Genomic DNA, 25,622 nt, shown 5'->3' with positions numbered 1-25,622 from the left:
ACTTTCGATTAGTAGACTATGCATGCTCAATTGAATGAGAGTTTGAACTTGAGTGGCTTTGACAATAATTCAAAGCTACATTCTACTTGTACTTAGTTAAGGTCCTGAATATATATGATACTATTACAATGATAATATACTTGAGTACGTAGATCTTACCTCTGTGAGATAAAGTTTATGCATGTAAAATTTAGCACCTATTTTATCGATCCATCGTTACCTTTCTCAAACTACATGGCCAAAAAGAGATATTTTGTAGTAGATTTCATTTTCCTCTACCTTATCATGAAGTAACACGTGGAAACTACAAATTTTATTATGATGAAAAAAATAAGATACCCACGCCGCCGTATTCTCTAGCCTCTCCACCCTTCTCGGCGGCGCTTTCTAGTTTCTACGATTCTTCCTTCTCACCATATAATTGAGAAAAAAAAATGTCAATCCTTTCTCTCTCCTTTTCTCCATTTCCAAATTCATCTCTCTCTCATCTCAGTTCCCATGCTCCCTCCCGTATCCAATCACTCCATCCTTCTTCATCCATGACCCTCCTCAAACCTCTCCACCACCATCTCCGTCGCCGTCTCTCCATCTCCGCCGCCGCAGCCGTCCGTCAAGACACTAATCTCTGGACAACCGCGCCTCTCGTCACTGTTTCACCTGCCGCTGAGTCTCTCTTCCACGTCACCATCGACGTGTCCGATTACCCTGACCTAGCTACCTCACACACCAAGGCAGGTCAATATCTTCAGCTTCGGATTCCTGACGTGGAGAAACCGTCGTTTTTAGCGATTGCATCTCCGCCTTCGCTTGCTGCAGCGAAAGGTGTGTTTGAGTTCCTTGTGAAAAGTATTTCTGGCTCTACGGCGGAGCTACTATGTGGATTGCAGAAAGGTGATGTTGTGGAGTTGAGTCAGGTTATGGGGAAAGGATTTGACTTGGATCAAATCTCTCCTGCGGAGGAGTATCAGACGGTCGTGATTTTTGCAACCGGATCTGGAATCAGGTAAACTATGACTCTAATCGGAAACAGAAAATTTAAGCTTTACTCTGTACTATTTTCCAAAATGATTTGCTATTTCTGTAGTTCCGTTTGTGTTGGAGTATAGAGGAATATTTTCGTTTTGTGTTCAGCTTTGAGATTGTTTGATAGATATGGTTCGGCGATAAGCTAATATATTCCAGAGTGAGTTTAAATTGAGATGAATGATTTATGGAATAGTTTTTCTGTATAAGCATCTCTTTTATGGTTGATGAGATATATGGTTAAACTTTTGAAGTAAATTGCATATTCAGTAAGCTGTAAATGAGCTTGGGTTGTAGGAAAATACTTGAAAAATCTACTAGCTATGCCTATTGTTAATAAGTTCTGCAAACTCAAATTATATCATTTGCTAGTTGCTCTTGCATTTTCCTTTGTGTAGAGGTGTGAGATGCTGTGTTGACTTTAGATCACATTTCGGTGTTCTTTGTAGTAGTTTTTTCTATGTTCTTTTCTAGTTAGCTTCAGTAAGCTGGTTAGACTTTTAGCAACCAATCACTAATCATCATTTAAATGTGATATTGTGAGTACATAGCCGATTCTGTCAAGTTGAAGTTCACCAATGCTAAAAGCTACAATTTTCAATAGATGGATCATTGGGTTGTAGAGGTGATCTATTATATAGCTGCAAGCCTACCTCTCCTGATGTGAATGGTTGAACTTTGCATCATGCAGTTTGATCCCTTCCATATTAATATTTGTGTTAGTGAAAGGACTGAAAATATGTTGAGGTTTCACGTTTCTCTTTGAATTAGTTCAGTTTTTCTTTCGCCTGTTGCTCATTCATTGATTTCAAATCTATTTTTGGCAGCCCAATTAGATCCCTGATTGAGGCAGGGTTTGGTGCAGACAGGAGATCTGATGTTCGGCTATATTATGGTGCACGGAATTTGAAGAGAATGGCATATCAGGTTTGTTGTTTGCTTGCAACATGTAAACAAATTCTTTCTTTTTTTGTGGCAGAAGTACAAGATAAACTTTGTATCTGTTGTCTGATTTTGCTGCCCTTCAACTTTTACAGGATAGGTTTGAAAACTGGGCATCCTCTGGGGTTAAGGTTGTGCCAGTGTTGTCTCAGCCTGATGATGCTTGGAAAGGTGAAGACGGCTATGTTCAGGTAATGATTATGTTTACATTGGTATCTTCTTATCATCTTATTTTGGTTTTCTTTGTTACTCAACAATAATAGTTTTTTGCCATCTTCTTTTGTAGGCAGCATTTGCCCGAGCTAAAAACATTTTTAATCCTCAATCCACCGGAGCAGTCCTCTGTGGTCAAAAGCAAATGGCTGAGGTTTGTAGTTTGTTTACTTCAGAAGATTTGCTGTTCCTATCTTGTGTCTTTCCTTGCTCTTTCTGCATTTTGGAGATGCCAATGGCCTCTCTCGTTTTGCACTTTGTTTTTGTTTCACTGCTACTTGACCCCTCACCATTTACTATTCATCTATGAATCAAGAGAGCTGAAATTTTGTGTGAGAATGGTAGAACAGTATTATAAATATAAATTACCTGGACAAGTTGTATGGTGACCCAGACCTAAAGTGATTACAATAGGAAGATATAAAAGCTTTCTATATGTAATCTAGAACATTAAGAGCTGAGATTCGATCACATGGATTGTAAGCAAAAACTAATGTTGCTTTAAGAGCCTGTTTGGCTCAGCTTAAAAGCTGGTCAAACTGACTTAAAAGCTGATTTTTGACTTATTTGGCTGTTTGGCAATACTTAAAATAACTTATTTTAAGTTAAAAAAAACTTATTTTAAGCCAAAAGTTAAAAGCTGGGGTAGGGGTGCTTTTTTTTTTTTAGCTTATAAGCTGTTTTAAGTTGACCACATTTTTACCTTTTTGCCCTTAATATTTTTATACAATCTCCAAATTACCTACATAACCCTAACATCTCTTTCTTTCATTTTTCTCTTTTCACATGTGGATGATAGACAATTACTATTACTAATGAATGAAAATAAAAAAAAATCTTAAATCTTTCAAGTGATCTATTCAAATTATATATTATTAAAATGTAAATAAGTTGCACATATAACTAAAATAAAAATTTATATTCCTCTTATAAATAATTTGTGATAATAAAGAAATATGTGAATGATAGACAATTATTATTACCTATGGATGAAACTAAAATAAAATCTTAAATCGTTCTTTGATCTATTCAAATTATATATCTTTAAAATCTATAATAAGTTTATATTCCTCTTATAAATAATTTGTGATGAGAAAGAAATATGTGAATGATAGCAAAATATAATTATTTATAGCTGTAAAATATAAATTAATTAACTTTTATTATGTTAACAGCTTTTAAGGGTATTTCAGACATTTTGATTTAAAAAGTTGTTTATCAGCACTTATTTGCCAAACACATCAACAACTTTTTTTTTAACTTCAACACTTTTATCCAAACGCATAACTGCTTATTTTAAAAATAAGTTTCAGCACTTTCAAAAGTACTTTTTTAAAGCTGCTTTTATTAAGCCCATCCAAACGGGCCCTAAGTCAGTCAAACAGAAGATGAGCATTAGGAAAGCTGATAATTTTGACATTATGGTGCATTAATTAGATCTACTGCTAAAATAACTCTGCCCAACAGTAACCCTGTCCTAGGGATTCGCAACTCCAAATATATTAATCTTATAGACATCTAATGGATGGGAAAACTTTGATGTTGTAGAATATATCATTAAAAGATGATTAAGAAGGCAAACAAAAGAAGTGATTATCATCAGTTTATGTGACAATTTGGTGTGGTAGAAGTACTTGATACTTCACAATGACTTTGCCAAATAACATGCTTTCTGGACTTATAAAGTTGGCTGTTATTAACTCCCTTTGAACTACTATATATCCTATCCAAAATTGTCCTCCTACAAGGCCTTTATATCCACTTGTAATTTGGTATTTATACCGAAGACGGAAGACTAGAAGGGAAGCCTTGTGTGCCCTTCACTGGAAGAGGGCGATGATGGAGGAGATGAGTGCACTTGAGAAGAATGAGACATGGGAGATTCTTGAAGTTCGTTTACACAGTATGAGAAAGACAATTCTAAAGAATGGGACTAAGCAACTTTTTTACATTTCATACTTTAATATACCATCGACGTAACAATAACATTATGAAGCAATATAGGCATTTATCCCATCCATCCACCGAGCTCGTAAGGAAAGTAATGAAAACAATGCACAATGATGTATCCTTCATTAAACTGTTAACTTCCATAAATACTTCGTGGGTTTACACAATCCATGAGATGCTTTTTGGTAGTTTCCGTAAAAGTCACTGCTTTTCTTCATTTGTTGTGATTCTCATTGTGTTTTACCTCATATTCGGTCTATTAGTGAAACAAGGGCGACTGAGTTTGTTCTGTAGGGGGTCTCAAGTTCGAAACCTCTTGCATGCTTTCTCGGTCGAGCTCATCGCATGCACGGGACATCTCTTGTGTGGTTTGCATGTTAGACTGGACTTCACCCTGTGCACACTTGAAAGGTAGTAGTCAATAACTTACGAAGAAGAACTTGAAAAGAAAACATTAATTTTGATTGAATAAGAACTCTAATACGAATTGAGTTTTGCTATAGAAAATTTTGAGTTAAGAGCTAGTTGCGCAGATTCCTCTCTTTCGATGTTGCACCTGTATCCGATTCTCCAAGAATAGACTACTTTTGGGGATCCAACATACACCTCCGGTTGATATTTTTGAAGAGTTTGAGCAACTATTTCTATAAAAATAGGAGTGTAGAACATAGTGGTTAGATTCCGTTTGTCCATTGATTTAAGGTGATTAGTTTGGAAGTCTTGGTGTTTTTATGGGATTAGGTCCATGGGATTTTAACTTTCATTAAGAAAGGTTTACTTCATAATTTGCTTTAGCAAGTGCATATTCGCTAAGTGTATATATAGTTTTGGATTGGCATGACTGCGTAGATAAATGCGACTTGTTCCTCCAACTGAAAGTAGGAATAAGAATTTCACTTGGATACATTGATATAATTCATTCACAATATAATTCTGCTTGAAAAGAAGAAGAATAAAGAATAACAAACTTCCCTAGTTTCCTGCCCGCATATTCGGAAAAACACTAGCAAGTCATTATCTGCATAAGTCAGCAGCTCCAGCATCCCCCTTAAGTGCAAAGAATTTTAGGTAACCTAAAAAAGAGGAATGCTATTCTGCAGGCAGCTTATTTTCATCGAACATTTTCAGTAAAACTTGGTGACTTGTTCCTCTAACTGCGAGTTGATTTAGTTTGTGACTGAAATATTAAAACCAACATTTATTTTGATGTAGTTACCTGCTAATCGTGAACTGCTTTATTCTTTAGGAAAGGAGTATTTTCTGTAATTTTTCTTGCCAATCAGTATAATTGTGAAGAATCGGAATGTCGTTGAAGGGGTTCGATATTCTTGGTTTAGAGTGCCATGTACTATTTATTACTAGACATGAGTGCAGAAGCTTTCAGTTTAACATAAGCATCAATATGTTTGGATCTTCGGCCCTGATTTACAATTTCTATCCCCTGATTCTTCTTGCAGGAGGTGACTTCTCTTCTTGTAGCAGATGGAGTCTCCACCGAAAAGATTCTGAAGAACTTCTGAACAATTCCAATTTTGGTTCGTCGTGTTGTATTATTGTCTAGTATAAAATCAATTTATTCGATTTCACCTGCTGGCTTCAAGGTATTCAGCATGGTCAAACAACATAATGTAACAATGTTAGCCATCAGCCATCAGGCTATACAAAGTCCAATGTGGCTCGTATATGCATTCAATCAAAATTAATTGTTGAATAGTCAGTACTAAAGAAGGAAAAGGCTATAATACCACTGTTCTGGCTAGTTTTTGTTTATGGAGTAGGGAGGCTCAAGATGTTAATTTATGCTATTTTTTTGTGTGTTTGTTGTGTTACCACTATAGGATTTAGGGACTTTCTCAACTTTCTCAATTTCAATCAAATATATGATTGAAACTAAAAGTACTTATTTTTACAGACTTTGAAGGATCAAGAAGGTTCATCATTTTCTCATAATTTTGTTTTAGCGTTTACTCTTTCAAAAGTTATATGGCACATGAAACCTGAGTGGATTGTAATAGCTTTTTGTCATGAGAGGATTACCAAGTGTACCTCAGTAAGGAATCTCAATGCAGACATGACAGGTTGATTGACAATCCAAAAGCGATGCAAGAGGGTTAATTAAAAAGTATAGTTCACAACCCTAACTTAGTTGGGATTAAGACATTATTGTTGTTGTTTTGTTAAATTGCTTATGATAATTGAAAGAGAGGCATTACCATAGGAATATCGACAAAAGCTATAAGTTAATATAAGACGCAAGTCAAGTCGTCGCTAAATAACTGGCAAGTATAGTCGCCACTAAAGCTCATAGAAGTCGCCACTAAATGTAGATTTATATGTCGCTAAAAGTATGTTCGCCGCTAAAGCTCATAGACGTCGCAACTAAAGGTAAGTTTATATGTCGGCAAAACTATTATTAGCGGCAACTATAATTGCCGTTAAAGCTCATAGAATCGCCACTAAAGTTAAGTTTATTTGTAGGGGAAAGAATTATTAGCGGCAACTATAATCGCGGTAGTCGCCACTAAAGGTAAGTTTATATCGGTAAAAGAATTATTAGCGGCAACAATAATCGCCGCTAGTTCATAAAAGTCGCCACTAAAGGTAAGTTTATATGTCGGTAAAGTATTATTAGCGGCAACAATAGCCGCCGCTAAAGCTCATAACAGTCGCCACTAAAGGTAAGTTTATATTTCGGTAAAAGTATTATTAGCGGCAACAATAATCGCCGCTAGTTCATAAAAGTCGCCACTAAAGGTAAGTTTATATGTCGGTAAAGTATTATTAGCGGCAACAATAGTCGCCGCTAAAGCTCATAACAGTCGCCTCTAAAGGTAAGTTTATATTTCGGTAAAAGTATTATTAGCGGCAACAATAATCGCCGCTAAAGCTCATAAAAGTCGCCACTAAAGGTAAGTTTATATGTCGGTAAAAGTATTATTAGAAACAACAATAATCGCCGCTAAAGCTCATAAAAGTCGCCACTAAAGATAAGTTTATATGTCGGTAAAAGTATTATTAGCAGCAACAATAATCGCCGCTAAAGCTCATAAAAGTCGCCACTAAAGGTAAGTTTATATGTTGGTAAAAGTATTATTAGCGGCAACAATAATCGCCGCTAAAGTTCATAAAAGTAAGTTTATATGTCAGTAAAAGTATTATTAGCGGCAATAATAATCGCCGCTAAAGTTCATAAAAGTAAGTTTATATGTCAGTAAAAGTATTATTAGCGGCAATAATAATCGCCGCTAAAGTTCATAAAAGTAAGTTTATATGTCAGTAAAAGTATTATTAGCGGCAATAATAATCGCCGCTAAAGTTCATAAAAGTAAGTTTATATGTCAGTAAAAGTATTATTAGCGGCAATAATAATCGCCGCTAAAGTTCATAAAAGTAAGTTTATATGTCAGTAAAAGTATTATTAGCGGCAATAATAATCGCCGCTAAAGTTCATAAAAGTAAGTTTATATGTCAGTAAAAGTATTATTAGCGGCAATAATAATCGCCGCTAAAGTTCATAAAAGTAAGTTTATATGTCAGTAAAAGTATTATTAGCGGCAATAATAATCGCCGCTAAAGTTCATAAAAGTAAGTTTATATGTCAGTAAAAGTATTATTAGCGGCAATAATAATCGCCGCTAAAGTTCATAAAAGTAAGTTTATATGTCAGTAAAAGTATTATTAGCGGCAATAATAATCGCCGCTAAAGTTCATAAAAGTAAGTTTATATGTCAGTAAAAGTATTATTAGCGGCAATAATAATCGCCGCTAAAGTTCATAAAAGTAAGTTTATATGTCAGTAAAAGTATTATTAGCGGCAATAATAATCGCCGCTAAAGTTCATAAAAGTAAGTTTATATGTCAGTAAAAGTATTATTAGCGGCAATAATAATCGCCGCTAAAGTTCATAAAAGTAAGTTTATATGTCAGTAAAAGTATTATTAGCGGCAATAATAATCGCCGCTAAAGTTCATAAAAGTAAGTTTATATGTCAGTAAAAGTATTATTAGCGGCAATAATAATCGCCGCTAAAGTTCATAAAAGTAAGTTTATATGTCAGTAAAAGTATTATTAGCGGCAATAATAATCGCCGCTAAAGTTCATAAAAGTAAGTTTATATGTCAGTAAAAGTATTATTAGCGGCAATAATAATCGCCGCTAAAGTTCATAAAAGTAAGTTTATATGTCAGTAAAAGTATTATTAGCGGCAATAATAATCGCCGCTAAAGTTCATAAAAGTAAGTTTATATGTCAGTAAAAGTATTATTAGCGGCAATAATAATCGCCGCTAAAGTTCATAAAAGTAAGTTTATATGTCAGTAAAAGTATTATTAGCGGCAATAATAATCGCCGCTAAAGTTCATAAAAGTAAGTTTATATGTCAGTAAAAGTATTATTAGCGGCAATAATAATCGCCGCTAAAGTTCATAAAAGTAAGTTTATATGTCAGTAAAAGTATTATTAGCGGCAATAATAATCGCCGCTAAAGTTCATAAAAGTAAGTTTATATGTCAGTAAAAGTATTATTAGCGGCAATAATAATCGCCGCTAAAGTTCATAAAAGTAAGTTTATATGTCAGTAAAAGTATTATTAGCGGCAATAATAATCGCCGCTAAAGTTCATAAAAGTAAGTTTATATGTCAGTAAAAGTATTATTAGCGGCAATAATAATCGCCGCTAAAGTTCATAAAAGTAAGTTTATATGTCAGTAAAAGTATTATTAGCGGCAATAATAATCGCCGCTAAAGTTCATAAAAGTAAGTTTATATGTCAGTAAAAGTATTATTAGCGGCAATAATAATCGCCGCTAAAGTTCATAAAAGTAAGTTTATATGTCAGTAAAAGTATTATTAGCGGCAATAATAATCGCCGCTAAAGTTCATAAAAGTAAGTTTATATGTCAGTAAAAGTATTATTAGCGGCAATAATAATCGCCGCTAAAGTTCATAAAAGTAAGTTTATATGTCAGTAAAAGTATTATTAGCGGCAATAATAATCGCCGCTAAAGTTCATAAAAGTAAGTTTATATGTCAGTAAAAGTATTATTAGCGGCAATAATAATCGCCGCTAAAGTTCATAAAAGTAAGTTTATATGTCAGTAAAAGTATTATTAGCGGCAATAATAATCGCCGCTAAAGTTCATAAAAGTAAGTTTATATGTCAGTAAAAGTATTATTAGCGGCAATAATAATCGCCGCTAAAGTTCATAAAAGTAAGTTTATATGTCAGTAAAAGTATTATTAGCGGCAATAATAATCGCCGCTAAAGTTCATAAAAGTAAGTTTATATGTCAGTAAAAGTATTATTAGCGGCAATAATAATCGCCGCTAAAGTTCATAAAAGTAAGTTTATATGTCAGTAAAAGTATTATTAGCGGCAATAATAATCGCCGCTAAAGTTCATAAAAGTAAGTTTATATGTCAGTAAAAGTATTATTAGCGGCAATAATAATCGCCGCTAAAGTTCATAAAAGTAAGTTTATATGTCAGTAAAAGTATTATTAGCGGCAATAATAATCGCCGCTAAAGCTCATAAAAGTCGCCACTAAAGGTAAGTTTATATGTCGGTAAAATTATTATTAGCGGCAACAGTAGTCGCCGCTAAAGCTCATAACAGTCGCCAGTAAAGGTAAGTTTATATGTCGGTAAAAATATTATTAGCGGCAACAGTAGTCGCCGCTAAAGCTCATAACAGTCGCCACTAAAGGTAAGTTTATATTTCGGTAAAAGTATTATTAGCGGCAACAATAATCGCCGCTAAAGCTCATAAAAGTCGCCACTAAAGGTAAGTTTATATGTCGGTAAAAGTACTATTAGCGGCAACAATAATCGCCGCTAAAGCTCATAAAAGTCGCCAATAAAGGTAAGTTTATATGTCGGTAAAAGTATTATTAGCGGCAACAATAATCGCCGCTAAAGCTCATAAAAGTCGCCACTAAAGGTAAGTTTATATGCGGTGGCGGATCTAGGATTTTAAGGTTGTTGGTGCTCTGTAAAAAATATGTGTTTCGAACCTTGGTACAACAACACTAAAAGAGTTTTAAGTACCCATCCTAGAACCATTGGCCAACTATATGATTTATTCATTGGGTGCTCTATGTTAATTTTATACAAATATCTATTGATTTCTACATAGATATATATATTTTGTAACGAAGTTAATGGGTGCTCGAGCACCCGGCGGACACCATATGGGTCCGCCCCTATTTATATGTCGGTAAAAGTATTATTAGGCAACAATAGTCGCCGCTAAAGCTCATAACAGTCGCCACTAAAGGTAAGTTTATATTTCGGTAAAAGTATATTAGCGGCAACAATAATCGCCGCTAAAGCTCATAATAGTCGCCATAAGTTTATATGTCGGTAAAAGTATTATTAGCGGCAACAATAGTCGCCGCTAAAGCTCTTAATAGTCGCCGCTAAAGGTAAGTTTATATGTCGGTAAACGTATTATTAGCAGAAAGAATAATTGCCGCTAAAGCAGTTAATAGTCGCCACTAAAGGTAAGTTTATTTGTCGATAAAAGTATTATTAGCGGCAACTTATTCGCCGCTAAAGCTTATTAGTTGCCACTAAAGATAAGTTCATTTGTCGGTATAAGTATTATAGCGGCAATTGTGATCGCCACTAAAGATAAGTTTATTAGCGGCAATTTTAATCGCCGCTAAAGCTCGTAATAGTCGCCTCTAAAGTTAAAATTTATTTGTTGGTAAAAGTATTTTGTGGCAATTGTAATCGCCACTAAAGGTAAATTTATTTGTCGTATTTTTAATGGCAACTATAACGCCGCTAAAGCTCATAATATTCGGCACGAAAGGTAAATTTATCGTCGTTAAAAGTACAATTAGTGTCAATTATCAATGCCACTAAAGCTCATAAAAGTCGCCACGAAAGGTGAATTTACTCGTCGATAAAAGTATTATTAGTGGCAACTTTAATCGCCGCTAAAGCTATAGTAGTCGCCACTAAAGGTAATTTTATTTGTCGGTAAAAGCATGTATTAGCGGCAACTATAGTCGCTGTTAAAGGTATATATAGGATGCAAGTATGTTCTTCGCTAAAGGTATCTATTAGTGGCAACTATTTCGCCGTGGGAACCCATAATAATCGCCACTAAAGATCAACATAAGATGCTATTCTATTCGTTGCTACAAGTATTAGTTAAGTATTTTTACCGCTAAAGCTCATTATAATCACCACTAAAGGTATAAGATACAAGTATACTCATCACTAAAAGTATGTATTAGTGGCAACTATTGTCGCCACTAAAGGTTTGTATTAGGTGGCAAGTCACTAAAAATCCCAGACATAAATATATATTCACCTAAAGCATTATACTTCTGTTAATACACAGTAGAATCATTAATGGCACAAATGTGCTATAGTCACTTTAAAGATTCAACAGTAGGAAATATGGGTTTTAGATGAATATTACAGTCCAACTGTAAAACTCCAATGGCCATTTAAGTCTCCACAAATTTGGAAAATTAACATAAATTGGGTAGCATCCTAAGCATTTTGCGTCACACGAGCACCACTGTTATCACTTACATTGAGCACCTCAGAAGTATGGTCCACCTCGCCATTTCTTTCCTTTTTGTCATGAGGTTGATGGTTGTCCTTCGACACTTCAACTGAGTGGCGATGCGTATGGTTGGGATGGTGATGACCATGTCGATGATGATTCTTTCTGTGCTTATCTTTTCTATCTAATTCCTCATTCTCATCATGCCTAAGGTCTTCAGGATCCGAAGACCTTGAGTCGTGACTATGGGGTCTGTGATGACGTTTCTTGTGTTTTCCATGATTACGACGGTTCACTTTTTCTTCATCGCTAGAAGAGACAGAAGCATCTGAATCCAACCTCCCATGACGTTTATGATGCTTTGAGTGGCTTCGTTTCCTAGCTGCAACATGGTCATCATCACTGGAAGACTCTGATTCATTCGGTTGTGTTCGTCGATGACGTTTGTGATGCTTTGAATGGTGTTTTCTTCCCACGTCTTCATCATCTGAAGAGTCGGAGGAATCAGAGTATCTATCATGATGCCTATGCTTCTTGTGGCCGCGCTTCTTTCTTCTTCTCTCTTCTTCTAAATTACCATCATATTCCCTACAGCTATCATCACTGGAATCAGAGGACCTTCTCTTCGGCTTCCGCTTGGATTTCTTGTCCTTCCTATCCAAATCAACCAAATCTGAGCTATGGTGCTTCCTGTGCTTCTTATGGGACTTTCTCGTGGATTTTTTCTTTTCATACTCACTGTCAGTGTCACTCCCACTGTCAGACCCCGAGACAGATTTCCTTTTATGCTTAGCTGCCTTGGTTTTCTCTCCAGCTTCAGCATCAGACTTCACTTTAGCTGAAGCTTCAAGTTTTTGCTCCCATTTCAAGTGGCCTTCTTTCTTCTCAAGAGCTCTCTTCTTCTTCTCCTCGACCAACTGCATAAACTTCTTGGCATCCATCCAGATGTAAGAGACAAACAAATCTCTGCATTTTGGTATGATGATGACCAGAAGTGCATCTCAAAGAAGAGAAAGGAAACAATGTTAGTTCTTCCACCACTAATGTCCACCATTAATCAGAGCTTGTTTGTATGAGAGTAAATTTACTTCAAATTGAACAAAGGACAATCAATTTAAAGGCAAATGCCCATGCGGAGAGTTTGAACATGCATATGTGATCAGGCTATTATCCAAAGTAGATCTACCCAAGGAACAGTAAGAAATGTGGACGATTTAGGAAAATGATTCACAAAGGACTTCAGGCTATAAATAAAATTTAACTGCAATATGGTATCAAACCAGGAATCCACATTCATTAATGATATGGGAAAATAATTTATTACTGTGATATTTTAACAAACCAGATATGTCACAGGTTCTAAATCTCATATCTAAGAGCAATTAGACTAATAATGTCCTTTAAGTAACAGATTCTTTATCATTATTTGAGCATAACGCTGAATACACATATGACAAATAGTTGCAAACATTAAAGTTACCAACCACCAAGCCAAGCACTAATAATGATGCAACACAACATATATTTCATATTCATCATTGTCATTTGTTTACACTTATTTGCATCTCTATCTAGCTAATTAGCACTAAAGAATTCATCAATCAGATGCTAAAATTTAAAGGTAAGCACAACCATTACCTATGATAGACTTACTGAATTAAAAACGCAGACTATATATGAAACAGATCGATGAAAAGCTTAAATAAGACTGCTTTTCAAAACAGTAAAAAAGAACAACACTCCATTGGACCATGAGCCTAGACCAAAATAACAAACAAGCTATCATCGGCAGAATCATAATATACTTTTGATCATAAGCAGGTTCTAACCACTTTCAGATTTTATTTCTTTGTCAACTAGACAAACTCCATGTAACCACTCCAAGACCATTCTCAAATGAAGTTACAATTGATGGGTGCAAAGACGGGAAAAAAAAGAAGAAGTAGAATTGCAGACTGAAACAGGTCTCTTACCTTATAACAACGAAACAGATAGCCAAAAGTCCGATCTCTAGCTCAAATCACCCCCCCTACCAACTTCCTCAAAGAATCTGCGTTTCCAAAAAAAAAAGAGGTTATACAACTTTGCACACCTAAACCATATGATTCAATTGCTTTTCATGAATCATGATTAAAGAGAACTATTCAATGGCCATTTGCAATTCAAACAGTAAGTTTCTTGACAATATAACATCCTTTATTAATGAACTGATATACTTTTTTTCTTAATTGATTACTACAAATTGATGGGGTTAGATTTTCTCACTTATTCTATCAAGATATTGAGTTTACCTATTTATATATAATAGAAGACATTTTATTGAATCTTCAACTCAAAATAAGTTTATGAGAGAGCTTCCCCGTCTCTTACTGTAGATAATTAATTTAGAATTTTGCTAAATCCTAATAGGGGGCATTATTTTCATCAAGAAGAAATTTGTTCTTCTGCAAAGGTTGTGCCTCTACAAGAATTTCTTGTAACAGCATGTTATAGTTGTAAATACTTCAGCGCTGTCTACTTCTGTATGTTTTGAACTTCTAGTTTTTTTACATTCAGGTATAAGTAATTCAATTTTTTTGACGAGACTCTGAATTTTGATTGCATTGTTGCTTTTGTTTGATGTAACCCGGTCAGTTATTAGTTGTATGTGGGTTTAGCAATGATTGCCTGGACTTTTAGGCTAAAGAATAGCTATAAAAGGTGCAACGTAACTTGACTTGGTGCCTTGGGTTTTGGGGAAGATTTACTGTAATATAATGTATACGCATCTGTAGAGAACTAACCTTCCGCTTCCAATTAATGTTGGAAAACCTTTTGACCTTTCACAAGGCAAACCTTTTATGAACTGAGCAACATTTTTATGCGCATTTGGAGGCTAAGCAAGACTACATCATACTAGCATTATGTAGCACATGGACATGGATTGGGATGTAAATTTGAAAAATCATGATGACATGATGAGCGCAGGAGATGATATTATCTCTCTGTATGCTCTAAACATAAAACTAAAGAAGTGGCAAGTAGTACCAATTCAAGAAATACATTGGTAACTATTAATGAAGGGCAAAAGAAATATACTTTGTTAGCTTTACATGACTAACATCACAAACAATATAGTGAAGTGCATCACCTAAAATAAAATGTTTTCTATTACGAAAAACCACACTTCAAAACTAGTGGTGCCAATAGTACAAAAATAAAAGATACAAGTAGATACATAGCTATATGGCTGTCATCTATGAATCAGTGTTGTGTCAAAGTTGATTGTGAAAAGTATAGGAAGCATGAAATTTGATGTTCGTGCTTCCCAGTTAGAGAAACATGGATTTGGGGTGGGCAAAGGGACAGGGGAGGCTTGCCTATCAGTTTCTAAAAGCATTAGATACTTGTCCTGCCTTAGCTTGGTCAATACAAGAACTACACCCTGATTAAAATTAATTTCATGTAGAACTTTGTCCCTCCTGATTTAGATACCCACCTCAGTACTATTCAATTTGAGGACACATCAAGCTCCTTAGACTAAAATCAACAAGCTTTTCAACATAATTTGAAGCAACTATTCAATTTGGGGGAAAATCAAGCTTCTTAGACCTAAAATAAGAAGATTTTCAACCTAAGGCAACAGAATGAAGCCCTGGTAAGCTAGCAACGTCACCAAAAAAAATTCAAGCAATAATAGTAAACAACAACAAGAAAAGGACAAGGAATTTAGAAGCAACTGGCGTTTTTACAATCCAGACCCACCTCAGTACTATCCAATTTGAGGACAAATCAAACTTCTTAGACTAAAATTAACAAGCTTTTCAACGTAAATTAAAGCTACAGAACAAAACCCACCTCAGTACTATTTTGATTTGTGGACAAATCAAACTTCTTATCTTAGACTAAAATTAATGAGATTTTCAATGTAAATTAAGTCAACAGAACAAAACCCTAGAATGCTAGTAGCCTCACCAAAAAGTATGCAACAAACAAGAAAAGGGACAAGGAATTTTGAAAAAAGCTGGCATTTCTACAATCCAGACCCACCTCAGTACTATCTGATTTGAGGACAAATCAAGCTTCTTAGACTAAAATTAACGAGTAAATGAAGCAACATAACAAACCCATCTCAGTAATTACCGATTTGAGGACAAATCAAGCTTTTTTCTTAGACTAAAATTAACAATATTTCACTGTAAATTGAAAGCTCTAGAATGCTAGTAACCTCACCAAAAAGAATAGAACAATCAAGAAAAACGACAAGGAATTTTGAACCAGGCAGCATTTTAACGCTCCAAACCAACCTCATCATTATTCAATAAGAGGACAAATCACGCTTCATAGACTAAAAGTAACGAGCTTTTCAATGTAAAATTGAAGCAACAGAACAAAACCCATCTCAGCACTCCTCCACTTGAGGACAAATCAAGCTCCCTAGACTAAAATTAACGAGATATTCAACCAAAACCAAAGCAAATAGGAAAAAAAACCTAGAACGCTAGCAACCTCACCAAACAAACTCACCAAAAAAGTACAGATTTTTTCAATGTAAACCAGAAGCAACAGAATAAAACCCTTGAATACAAGTTACCTCACCAAAAAATACAGATTTTCAACATAAACAGAAGCAACATAACAAAACCCTAGAAATGCTAGTAACATCACATGAAATTCACCAAAAAGAGCATATCACAACAAGAAAAAGGCTAATGGATATTAAAGTAGCTGGAGTTTGCAGATCAAGATACCTGAGGAACCAGAAAAGGAGAAAAATGAGAAGATTTGTTGAAAAGGAGAAGAGCTTTGACTCGTTGATATGAGATGCCCAAATTGTCTATAAGAGAGATAAAATGGAGGAATATGGGGTATATATAGAAAAAGGAAAAAACAAGCATAATTTTTTTTTTTTATATAATTGAAAAAAAAAATTATTTTTAAGTTGTTTTAAATTAAAAATATGTAAAATATAAATATAGTGAGATCTCTTTTTATCTTGTGGTGTTCAAATATGTTGGACTTGAAAAGTTAAAATTATAGAATTTGTCACACAAAATAGAATAAAGTTTTTTTATAAAAGAAATGTTAAAAAATAAAATAAAACAAATAAATAGTGAGAATATTAATTATTTCATACTCTCTTACATAAAAATGTAAAATAACCTAAATATAATGTTTAATGTGTTTAATTTTATTTTATACCTAAAAGAAACATACTAACAAGCGTGATACAAATTATGGAGAGCTTACCATAACAATAATATTGATGATGTAATTCTACAAATAAAGTTTAGGAAAAAGTTAATTTACATCTTATAAAAATATAGATAAATTATTTTTAATTGATTATCTGTCTGAGTAATATAGTCATATTGAAAATAACGAAAGAGAAAAAAAATATGATAATTAAAGCTAAATACAGCTCGAATTAATATATTTAGTGCTTGTTTAGTTGCGAAATAAGTCATTCTAGGATTAATTATCCCAAAATTATTATCTCATCCTTAATGTGGAATAAAAATAACAGTATAATATGTAAATTTATCTCAATCAAATATGAGATAAACTTGTGGTGAAATTGATACCCAAATTAATTCTTTCTCGTACCAAACGAGCCCTTAATTCCCGCTCTTTAACTTGACATAAATTATAAGTTTCACCCTTCAAGCTATTAACAACCTTAAAAATACTCTTTTCTTGAACAACTAGATTAGATACATGCCGATTTGCCACATGACATACCAAGTAGTCACAATCTCTTGTAAAAATATGAAACATTTTATAAAATGACTCATAAATTTAACAGAAATTTAAATATATATTTCGCTCGTTTATAAATTGATAGCATATTTAAATTCAATTAATTAGCTAAGAAGATGTGTTTTTAAGACAAAATATAATTTAAAGAAATAATACGGACCAAATTACACGCTTGGGATTTTTCGCCGAAACTCTCATTTTCTTCTTCGTAAAAACAAATACAGAAGGTTCACCGGAAAACATATTCGTTGCAAATCATCACTACTACAAAAGGTTCACCGGAAAACATGGCGTCACCGTCGTCGTCGACCAACGTCATGCTGGCGATCTACGAGAAGAAAACCGTATCACTCGATCTCTATCGTCCTTTACGAAACTACATCGTTTTCAACTACTCCGAACGCGAAGCTCAAAACCTCGAAGATGATCTCCAAACTATCAAACAGTACCGTTCCGAAATCGAACGTGTTCCCGGCGATTCTCTACCTGCTCGCCGTGACATGTTGCAAAATTACTATAAAGCCCTCTGCGCTGTTGAATCTCGCTTCCCTATATCGCCTGATAAGGATCATATCAATTCCGTTTATTTTACTTGGTACGATACTTTCAAGATCAAGCAGAAAGCTGTGCAGCAGAACATTCATCTAGGTATTGAATTCAACTTCTTTATTTGATTGGACTTGAAATTATGCGTACAATAGGTGATACATGAAGTACAACTTACAATTGCTTTGCACTTGATTTAGATTGAGCTACTAACATACATTGGTCTAATTTTCCTTACCAAATGCATAAAGTATCGTGGAGTTCGGATTTTGGAATACCGTCCGAATTTGCTCCAGATATGTAAAAACTTCAACAAGATTAAGATTTTAATCGACTGATGCAGAAGATAATAGATAAAGAACAGTGCAATGCATCATTTGGAGGGTGTTCCTGTGTGGTTTGGGATCTGGAAAATGAATCACTGTTTAGAAAAGCTGGTATTAGGTAGGTGACTATAATCAATCAGTGTCATTGAAACTATATGGTCAGTTCAAAAAGTTAATCTTTCTCGAGGAGTAACTGACAATTGGGTTTGATCACAAAATCTCGTTTAACAGAAAACAGTGATTGAATAAGTAGGAGCTTCAAAACCAAACAGGGCAAAGGTATTTAATAATTAGTTTCGTGCCAATATCTAAATAGTCGTTAAAAATCAAACTTGTACCCTCCCTATATAATATGATTACCTTAATCTTGTTATATTATTTATATAACCTTTTTTTTTGCCACAGAGAAAGCTGCAGTTTTGTTTAATCTAGGGGCAGTGCACAGTCAGATGGGATTGAGTTTGGATCGATCTGCAGTGGAGGGGCGAAGGCAGGCATCACATTCCTTCATTGCTGCAGCTGGGGCATTTGCCTTCCTGAGAGACAATGTGGCAATGAAGGCATCGATGGGTACCTCCACCACGGTTGACATGTCAGTGGAATGTGCTGGGATGTTGGAAAGACTCATGCTAGCGCAGGCTCAGGAGTGTGTTTTTGAGAATACTATTGCCAAGGGAAGCACACCTGGAGTCTGTGCAAAGATTTCAAGACAGGTTGTCTATTGGTTATAGTACCTTATTTGTTTCAGCTTTTGCCACTGTATATTCTCTGTAGTTTAGTCAAGTTAACTTTTTATTTAATTGTATGGTAGATAACAAACACCTCTCTTGCATAGGTTCAGTAATACATTTCCTGGTATTTGATTATAATTAAAAAATCATTCGTGGTATTATGTAGGCTATGACATTTTCTGGCTGGTCTGTTATTTTTATGTAAGATGATGAAGTTTCTCTTTGTATTAAGAAATGCAACATTCAGTTTTAAAATGAGTTTGCACATATGATTACAGGTAGGGATTTATTATGAGGAAGCCTTGGCAGCATTAAATGTTGCACCTTTAACCTACCACTTTGACAAGGGTTGGCTGGCTCATGTTCAGCTAAAGGCTGCCTTGTTTTATGCTGAGGCCTGCTATAGGTGCGGTATGGAGCTCCATGAGAAAGAAGAAATTGCAGAGGAAATTGCGAGGTTGAAGAGTGGGATAAGTGCATTGTCGGAGGCCAAAAAAAGCTCTTCCAAAGGAGCAGCACAGCAGCTCTTAGATGCAATTAATAAGCTAGACACTAATTTAAATCAAAACTTGGCGAGAGCTGTGAAGGAGAATGATAGAGTATACCTCATGAGAGTTCCACAAGCCAGTTCTTTGCCTCCTCTTCCAGCATTTGCGATGGTCAAACCTATGCCAATGAATGATGTTCTGGACGCAAGCAAGGAGAAGATGTTTGCTAGTCTTGTTCCTGATAACAGTGCTAAAGCTCTGTCCAGGTACACCGAAATGGTTGATGACGTCATTCGGGCTCAAGCTGAGAGATTGCAACAGGGAAGTGAGCTAGCTCGAGTAAAGCTAAAGGAAATGGACTTGCCTGATTCTATTCTTGCATTGGAGGGAAACTTAACTCTACCCGTGGCCTTAAAAGAAGATGTAGATGCAGTTCAAATTTGTGGTGGTCCAGCTGGTTTAGAAGCTGAGCTACAGCAGCTCAATGATCTAAAGAGGGTGAACCAGGAATTACTGATCCAAACTGAGGAGCTTTTGCAACAAGAAGCAACAGAAGATGCTCAATTTAGAAGTCAATTTGGAACACGATGGACAAGACCTCAATCTAGTACTCTTACAAAGAACCTACAGGATAGGTTAAACAGGTTTGCAGGTAACTTGAAGCAAGCTGCAGAAAGTGATACCAGGATTGAACGATCAGTGAGGGATCACGCAGCACTAATGTCGATCCTTGACAGCCGTCCAGTATGTATTTACTGAGCATTTATATTCTTTGTGAAACCTTATTTTAGATAACTAGCCATGTAATGTGTATTTAGCTTCGTCACGAATTTCACTCATCAAGACAAGTAGATAAGAATACTGACGTTCTACACTGTCGGTTCTCTAAATAGACATAATATTAGTGGGGGTATTCTTAGGATAGTCGTCACATTATGAGCTATCAAAATAAGATCTTCTCGACAACTTGTGACATTGGGATCTGGGAGAGCTTAGTGATTTTGACATGTATTTAATAAATACTGCCATTCCCGGGACCTGCACATAGGGGGGAATTAGTGCACCAGGCTGCTTTTGTTTTTGTGTTGTTTCTATTACTCTCAATTTTTTAAAAAAATATATGCTGTCATTAATAATTATATTTGGATTCTTAGATAATTGATTTCAACTACACAACACTGAAGTTCCTGCTCTTTAGTATGTTGTATTTATATGCCATGTTACAGTTGGAGAAGAAGTTCATTGTTAAAGTCATTGCTTACAATGTGATATTACTTTTATGTTACTTTTATGTCTCCCCAAGTAGCTAGCAGAAGCATAATCTAACCTGGCACTTTTCTCTATGATAGATTGAATCTGCTCTTCCAACCTTGGCAAGACCAATTATGTCATTGGATGCTAATGAAGATGCCATTGCGGGAGCTCTGAAACAGAGCTTGGTAAGACTAGTTAACGAGGCTACATGTGTGTCACTGTTCTTGCTGTTTCCTTTATCATGGGTTATGTTGCAGCCGTGTTTCTATAGCAGCTATAGAATATGTGTTTCTAGAGTAGCTATAGAATATTCTCTTGAAAATACTTCAGTAGTGATGTTTACTAAAGAACGTTACCGGTTAATGTAACCTATTTACTAAAAGAAAGTAGACAGCACCAAATGTTTTGCTTTAAAAGGCATAGCTACTTTCAGTTCGAAAATTGTCTAATTACTTGCAAGACATAATCAAGTACCTTTTTCCTACAGAGACACCTTGCAAAAATTTATGTTGCAAGTTTTGGTGTATTAAAAGAATACTATGTTAGTGAATACTCAAAAAGGAAACATGAAGATTCACCATAAGTAACAACAGTAGAAAAGAAAGCTTAATACCAAGCCTGATTAAGCCTAAGTTATGGTTTGATGAAAAAAGGTTGAATTTCTTTGGTGGTCCACCTGGAAGGCAAGGAACAAAAGACATTTTGATTTTTGAGAGAAGAAAAGAACTGCTAGTGTAGTGAAATACAAATGTATTTCAACACCATCTTTTGGGTGCAATACAGCTTCTTTTAATGATGCTGAAGCCGTGACTGATTTTTTTAGCACTTTATACAAGTTCAATGATGTTAACTGTGTGCATATTCTCCAGTGCTCACTTGTGCTGTTAATCAATATACTTATCCTTTACCGGTCAAAAATAAAAAGAAGATTGAATTTATGGACTGTGGAAGACAAAGTTCCCGACTTCTGTTGGATCTATTTGGGGGATATTTTGTTTATTGGATGAACATTCTTTAAGTTGCACCCATAATAACTGTTTCTATAAACTTATTTCATAAAAAATAAATAAATAACTGCCTCCACAGACTCTTATATTTTGGTGCTTATATTTGCAGAGACAATTAGAAGGTCTTGGCGCTCAGCGTGCAGGGCTTGAAGATATGCTGAAAGAAATGAAGAGGAAGGTATGATAACATAGCCACTTGTACCTTATGCAGTATAAATTTTGAATTCGAATTCTAAAGAGGTGGACATATTTTTAAATTCAGAACTTTTAGCTTTTATGTATATAGTTATCAAGTGTGTACTTCTTTTGCTCATAGGATTGTTAATCAGGTATGATCTTTTGAATTTCTTGAAAGAAGAGGAAACAAAGGTAATTTGATAGTTCACACATAAGAGGTCTTATTTTGTCTGCTACTTGATAGTACTTATCATGGTACAATCACATAAGCTTGCACCAAACTGAGCAGAATACATGTTTGCTTAAAGTATTATGGACTGGTAAATTTATATTTGTCATTGAATTTGCTTAATAACCAAAAACAAAGAAAGAAAGACCACACTGCATTTGGTTATCCTGGCAGTGATTCGCTGTTCATTGTCTAATAGTAAAATTGCTCTTCTTATTGCTAATTCCTATGTGCATGGTCCTTATGGGGGGCATCATAGTGTATCATGACCCTACTTTGGTTGTAGCTACTTCTTTTTATTTCAAGTCTATAGATGTGGTCTCACAGCTCCATTTCCTTTTGGAGCTTAGGAAGTCAAAGAGATTGCTCCGTTGCACATGAAAGATAGCATTAGCCTTAAAGAAGCAAATACATAAGGTTAACACTACTTCCTTACTGGGTTAATGGTTGCTCTTTAATCATCATCCATTGCCAACTAGTCACTGAAAATGAATTGCACCTTGTCTTGGTCAAACATTTTTGTTTCCTTAGGAAAGGTGCTTGTTTTTTCTTCGTATTTGTTCTGCTTCTTTGCTCACTGATCCAGGATTTGTGGGATCCAGCTTTACATTTATATCGTGGGGTATTGCACAGGATGATATACTTCCTAAGCTGATGACTTCCACTGGCTCCCATGAGGATCTTTTCAGAAAGGAGGTCGCGAAATATGATCATATTTGTGAAGAAATTTCCAAGAACCTTGAGGCACAAGAACAATTGTTGCTGCAGATTCAGGTCTAATATAAAGTTTAAATTTCTGGGATTTCACTTTTTACTGTTTTTTTCTTTCAGATGCTGAAGCATCTGCCTTAAGCTTTTAATATAATGACTATTCTCGGGGGGCATTAACCTGGTGAATTTATGATTGCACGTATTGCACATTCTAGTCCAATGCCACATTTTGCATTTCTTCCAATATTTTATGTATCTGGATTGATATTTGGAGTAGTATCTTGATAAATGAAATTAGGATTTTCCTTTGCATTCCTGATATTTTCTTCTTCTGATTTTGAGAAGTGTGGAAAATAATTGGTTGGAACTAAGTGAGGGAAGCAGGATATGTTTGCTTCTACATTTTAATCCCTTTTGCCTGTTGTATGGAGTTTCACTAATGAAATTATCTACCTTATAAAAGAAAACTTACGAAGCTATTAAGGAGATTGTTCGAAAAGGGGACGTGTCAAGGAGATAAAAGATGATCTACTACTTGATTGCAATGGTGTTTCTTATGGGGTTTGTAGTGCACTGTTCCTAGGGTGATAAACAATGCTTAACATTTGAGAATCTTTGTGTAAAAAATCCCACTTTTAGAAAGACCAACTTACTATGACTTTATTATTTCAATGTATATCTTTGAGTGCTCTCTGCTCTCTAATAATATTTTTCATTTGCAGGCTCAAAATGTGGACTTTGCTTCTACTTTCAATCTTGAGGATTATAAAGGTATCTGCACTATCTTTCAGGGGTACTGCCTGAAGCATGTTGAAGTTTGATTTTTATGATGCCCTGTGGCGTTAATAAACAAGTTCTGTATAGAAGTTGGTTGCAGTCACTTGTTTTTGCAAGTCTAGTTTCCCCAGGAACATGGTGAACTGCTGTCTCTCCCATGTATAGATCTGTTCCCATATTTTATGATTACATTGCAGGACAGGATGGGAAAGGCTCTGGCTGGTGCACTAGTCGGTTTTTCTTCATTTATGAGTGAAGCTTTACCACATTGAAAGACCAACTTAGTATTCTTTTATAACATCAAAAGATGCTAACAAGCCAGACTTTTTCACTACTGGCTAACAAAATGTCAATTAGCAGAAAGACCAATTTAGTGTTCTTATCTAGCAAGATGAGAAGTGAAGAAATGTATTGACTCAAAACTGATGTTACCTGGATGAGGGGAGTTCCTTGTGGTACACATTTCGGAAGCCAGGGACACCAGGAGGCTATGGAATTAAGACAAAAGACCTCGATAATATTGTCAATGAGTCAGGAAGAGTAGAAGCTTGCTCCTTCCATTTGCAGCAATCAATATCAAAGGAACAATGAACCATGTTCAGCCCAAATAAAACTATCTGATTTGCTTACTCTGAAATGTTGCTCTTGCTATTAATTTTTGTCCAATGTTGATATCCATTACCAGCAGTATTAGTTAACTTTTATTCGCTCAATGTTACAGCATCTCGTGAGCGAACCTATAAGCAAATCGAAGCTGCCATTTCAAAATATCAAGAGATAAAGGAGAATATCAACGAGGGATTGAAGTTCTATGTTACACTTCAGGTATGGAATTATTCATCTGTTTGAGAAAGGGTGTGTGTGTGTGTGTGCTGGGATTCACATTCCTCTGCCCTTCGACTGAAGAATGACGAACTGACATTCTCCTTTCATGGGTTAAACAGGACGCGATCACAAATGTAAAGCAACAGGGCAGTGATTTTGTGATGACAAGAAACATGCAGTGCCGGGAAATGATGGATGATGTGCAGAGACAAATGTCAGGTCTTAGTTTTCAGGAGAATAAAGGTTCAAATGGCTATACTTATCCTTCTGCTTCTCAGTCTCATCAGGTTCCAAGATCCAATCCCCAACCGCCAGCAGACCCCGCGAATATCCCCAACGCTGTTCGACCTCCGGCTCCTACTTACCAACCCCCTCATCAGCCTGCAATGCCTGGTTATACTCAAAATCCACCACCTTATGGTCCTCCACAGCCGCAGCCTCCACCGCCTTACAACTTGCAAGCTTCAGGTCCACCATATCCACCAACTCAACATCAACAACAGCCTCCACCGAGCCACGACTACGGCCAACCTGCATATCCGGGGTGGCGGGGTCCCTACTATAATGCACCTCCTCAGCAACCTGCACCTTTGCAGCAACAAGGTTCTATGCCTCGACCTCCTTATACCGTCCCTTCTCCATATCATCTTCCTCCCCACCAGAGTGGCTATTACCGGCAATGATAGTTTTTTGTCTTTCTGCTTCAGCAGTATATTTTGAGTCATTCTCAACAGGGGTTTCGATTTGCTAGTTGTCCCCATTGATACTACCTCTCCATTGGATCACATTATGTATGCTAGCAAGTTAATGAAACACATCTAGGTTTACCTGTATGTATATAGTTAGCCTATTTGTATGATTCTTTAGTCCGTGCGACTACTTGAATACATATTGGATTTACTATTTCGAACTTTTTAAGCTACTCCAGAAGTTTCAAATTGAAAATATTTTTCTATGTTACCAACTTTGTATTGCTTTTCCAATAAAATTTTGAATAATTTTCTATGGTTTCATTATCAACGATTAGCTGACAATACATATAAACGAGAAAGGCAGAAAAGCTCTCATGTAATCAATTTTAAAAACGAGAGGAAACATAAAAATATGCCTTTCACGTGAGATGGAGCCATTGGACAAGAATACGAGTGTGGAGGAGTTGAGA

At 35.5% G+C, this 25,622-nt stretch overlaps 3 protein-coding genes across 6 annotated transcripts; 2 read left to right on the top strand and 1 right to left on the bottom strand.

Moving 5' to 3' along the window:
- The first annotated feature begins 314 nt into the window (after positions 1–314).
- Positions 315–5,943, top strand: LOC107020187 (fruit protein pKIWI502). The gene is made up of 5 exons (XM_015220474.2): positions 315–1,003; positions 1,851–1,950; positions 2,061–2,156; positions 2,252–2,332; positions 5,586–5,943. Exons 1-5 carry the CDS (start codon positions 435–437, stop codon positions 5,646–5,648), a joined length of 909 nt encoding a protein of 302 aa, XP_015075960.1. The 5' UTR covers positions 315–434; the 3' UTR covers positions 5,649–5,943.
- Positions 5,944–11,415: 5,472 nt separating this feature from the next.
- On the bottom strand, positions 11,416–16,482 carry LOC107020830 (sarcoplasmic reticulum histidine-rich calcium-binding protein). 2 transcript variants are annotated; one of them, XM_015221342.2, is made up of 3 exons: positions 16,381–16,482; positions 13,624–13,700; positions 11,416–12,650 (listed from the first exon to the last, which is right to left on the bottom strand). In XM_015221342.2, the coding sequence occupies exon 3, from the start codon at positions 12,589–12,591 to the stop codon at positions 11,635–11,637; it is 957 nt and encodes a 318-aa protein (XP_015076828.1). In that variant the 5' UTR covers positions 12,592–12,650; positions 13,624–13,700; positions 16,381–16,482; the 3' UTR covers positions 11,416–11,634. The 2 variants fall into 2 exon arrangements, with proteins under 2 accessions (XP_015076828.1, XP_015076829.1); XM_015221343.2 differs by having other exon boundaries at positions 11,416–12,616.
- A 1,053-nt stretch (positions 16,483–17,535) lies between these two features.
- LOC107020598 (vacuolar-sorting protein BRO1) lies at positions 17,536–25,420 on the top strand. 3 transcript variants are annotated; one of them, XM_015221030.2, is made up of 11 exons: positions 17,913–18,037; positions 18,279–18,379; positions 18,493–18,540; positions 18,667–18,974; positions 19,271–20,224; positions 20,830–20,919; positions 21,851–21,919; positions 22,781–22,921; positions 23,581–23,629; positions 24,357–24,460; positions 24,580–25,420. In XM_015221030.2, exons 4-11 carry the CDS (start codon positions 18,711–18,713, stop codon positions 25,141–25,143), a joined length of 2,235 nt encoding a protein of 744 aa, XP_015076516.1. In that variant the 5' UTR covers positions 17,913–18,037; positions 18,279–18,379; positions 18,493–18,540; positions 18,667–18,710; the 3' UTR covers positions 25,144–25,420. The 3 variants fall into 3 exon arrangements, with proteins under 3 accessions (XP_015076515.1, XP_015076516.1, XP_027772622.1); XM_027916821.1 differs by having other exon boundaries at positions 18,279–18,540; XM_015221029.2 differs by lacking the exons at positions 18,279–18,379; positions 18,493–18,540 and having other exon boundaries at positions 17,536–18,037.
- The last annotated feature ends 202 nt before the right edge of the window (positions 25,421–25,622 follow it).

This window comes from Solanum pennellii, chromosome 5 (assembly GCF_001406875.1).
Source record: "Solanum pennellii chromosome 5, SPENNV200".
Lineage (NCBI taxonomy): Eukaryota > Viridiplantae > Streptophyta > Magnoliopsida > Solanales > Solanaceae > Solanum > Solanum pennellii.
The sequence above is the reverse complement of the archived record's forward strand: the minus strand, read 5'-3'. Positions and strand labels throughout refer to the sequence as shown.

What these genes read in the sequence shown, in the direction of transcription:
- LOC107020187 (XM_015220474.2), top strand. Translation starts at nt 435, where the DNA reads ATGTCAATCCTTTCTCTCTCCTTTTCTCCATTTCCAAATTCATCTCTC. An exon ending in GCAACCGGATCTGGAATCAG is followed by an intron (nt 1,004 to 1,850) that starts GTAAACTATGAC and finishes TATTTTTGGCAG; the next exon opens with CCCAATTAGATCCCTGATTG. An exon ending in GTCAAAAGCAAATGGCTGAG is followed by an intron (nt 2,333 to 5,585) that starts GTTTGTAGTTTG and finishes TTCTTCTTGCAG; the next exon opens with GAGGTGACTTCTCTTCTTGT.
- LOC107020830 (XM_015221342.2), bottom strand. Translation starts at nt 12,591, where the DNA reads ATGGATGCCAAGAAGTTTATGCAGTTGGTCGAGGAGAAGAAGAAGAGA.
- LOC107020598 (XM_015221029.2), top strand. Translation starts at nt 17,677, where the DNA reads ATGGCGTCACCGTCGTCGTCGACCAACGTCATGCTGGCGATCTACGAG. An exon ending in CGATCCTTGACAGCCGTCCA is followed by an intron (nt 20,225 to 20,829) that starts GTATGTATTTAC and finishes TCTCTATGATAG; the next exon opens with ATTGAATCTGCTCTTCCAAC. An exon ending in GAGCTCTGAAACAGAGCTTG is followed by an intron (nt 20,920 to 21,850) that starts GTAAGACTAGTT and finishes TTATATTTGCAG; the next exon opens with AGACAATTAGAAGGTCTTGG.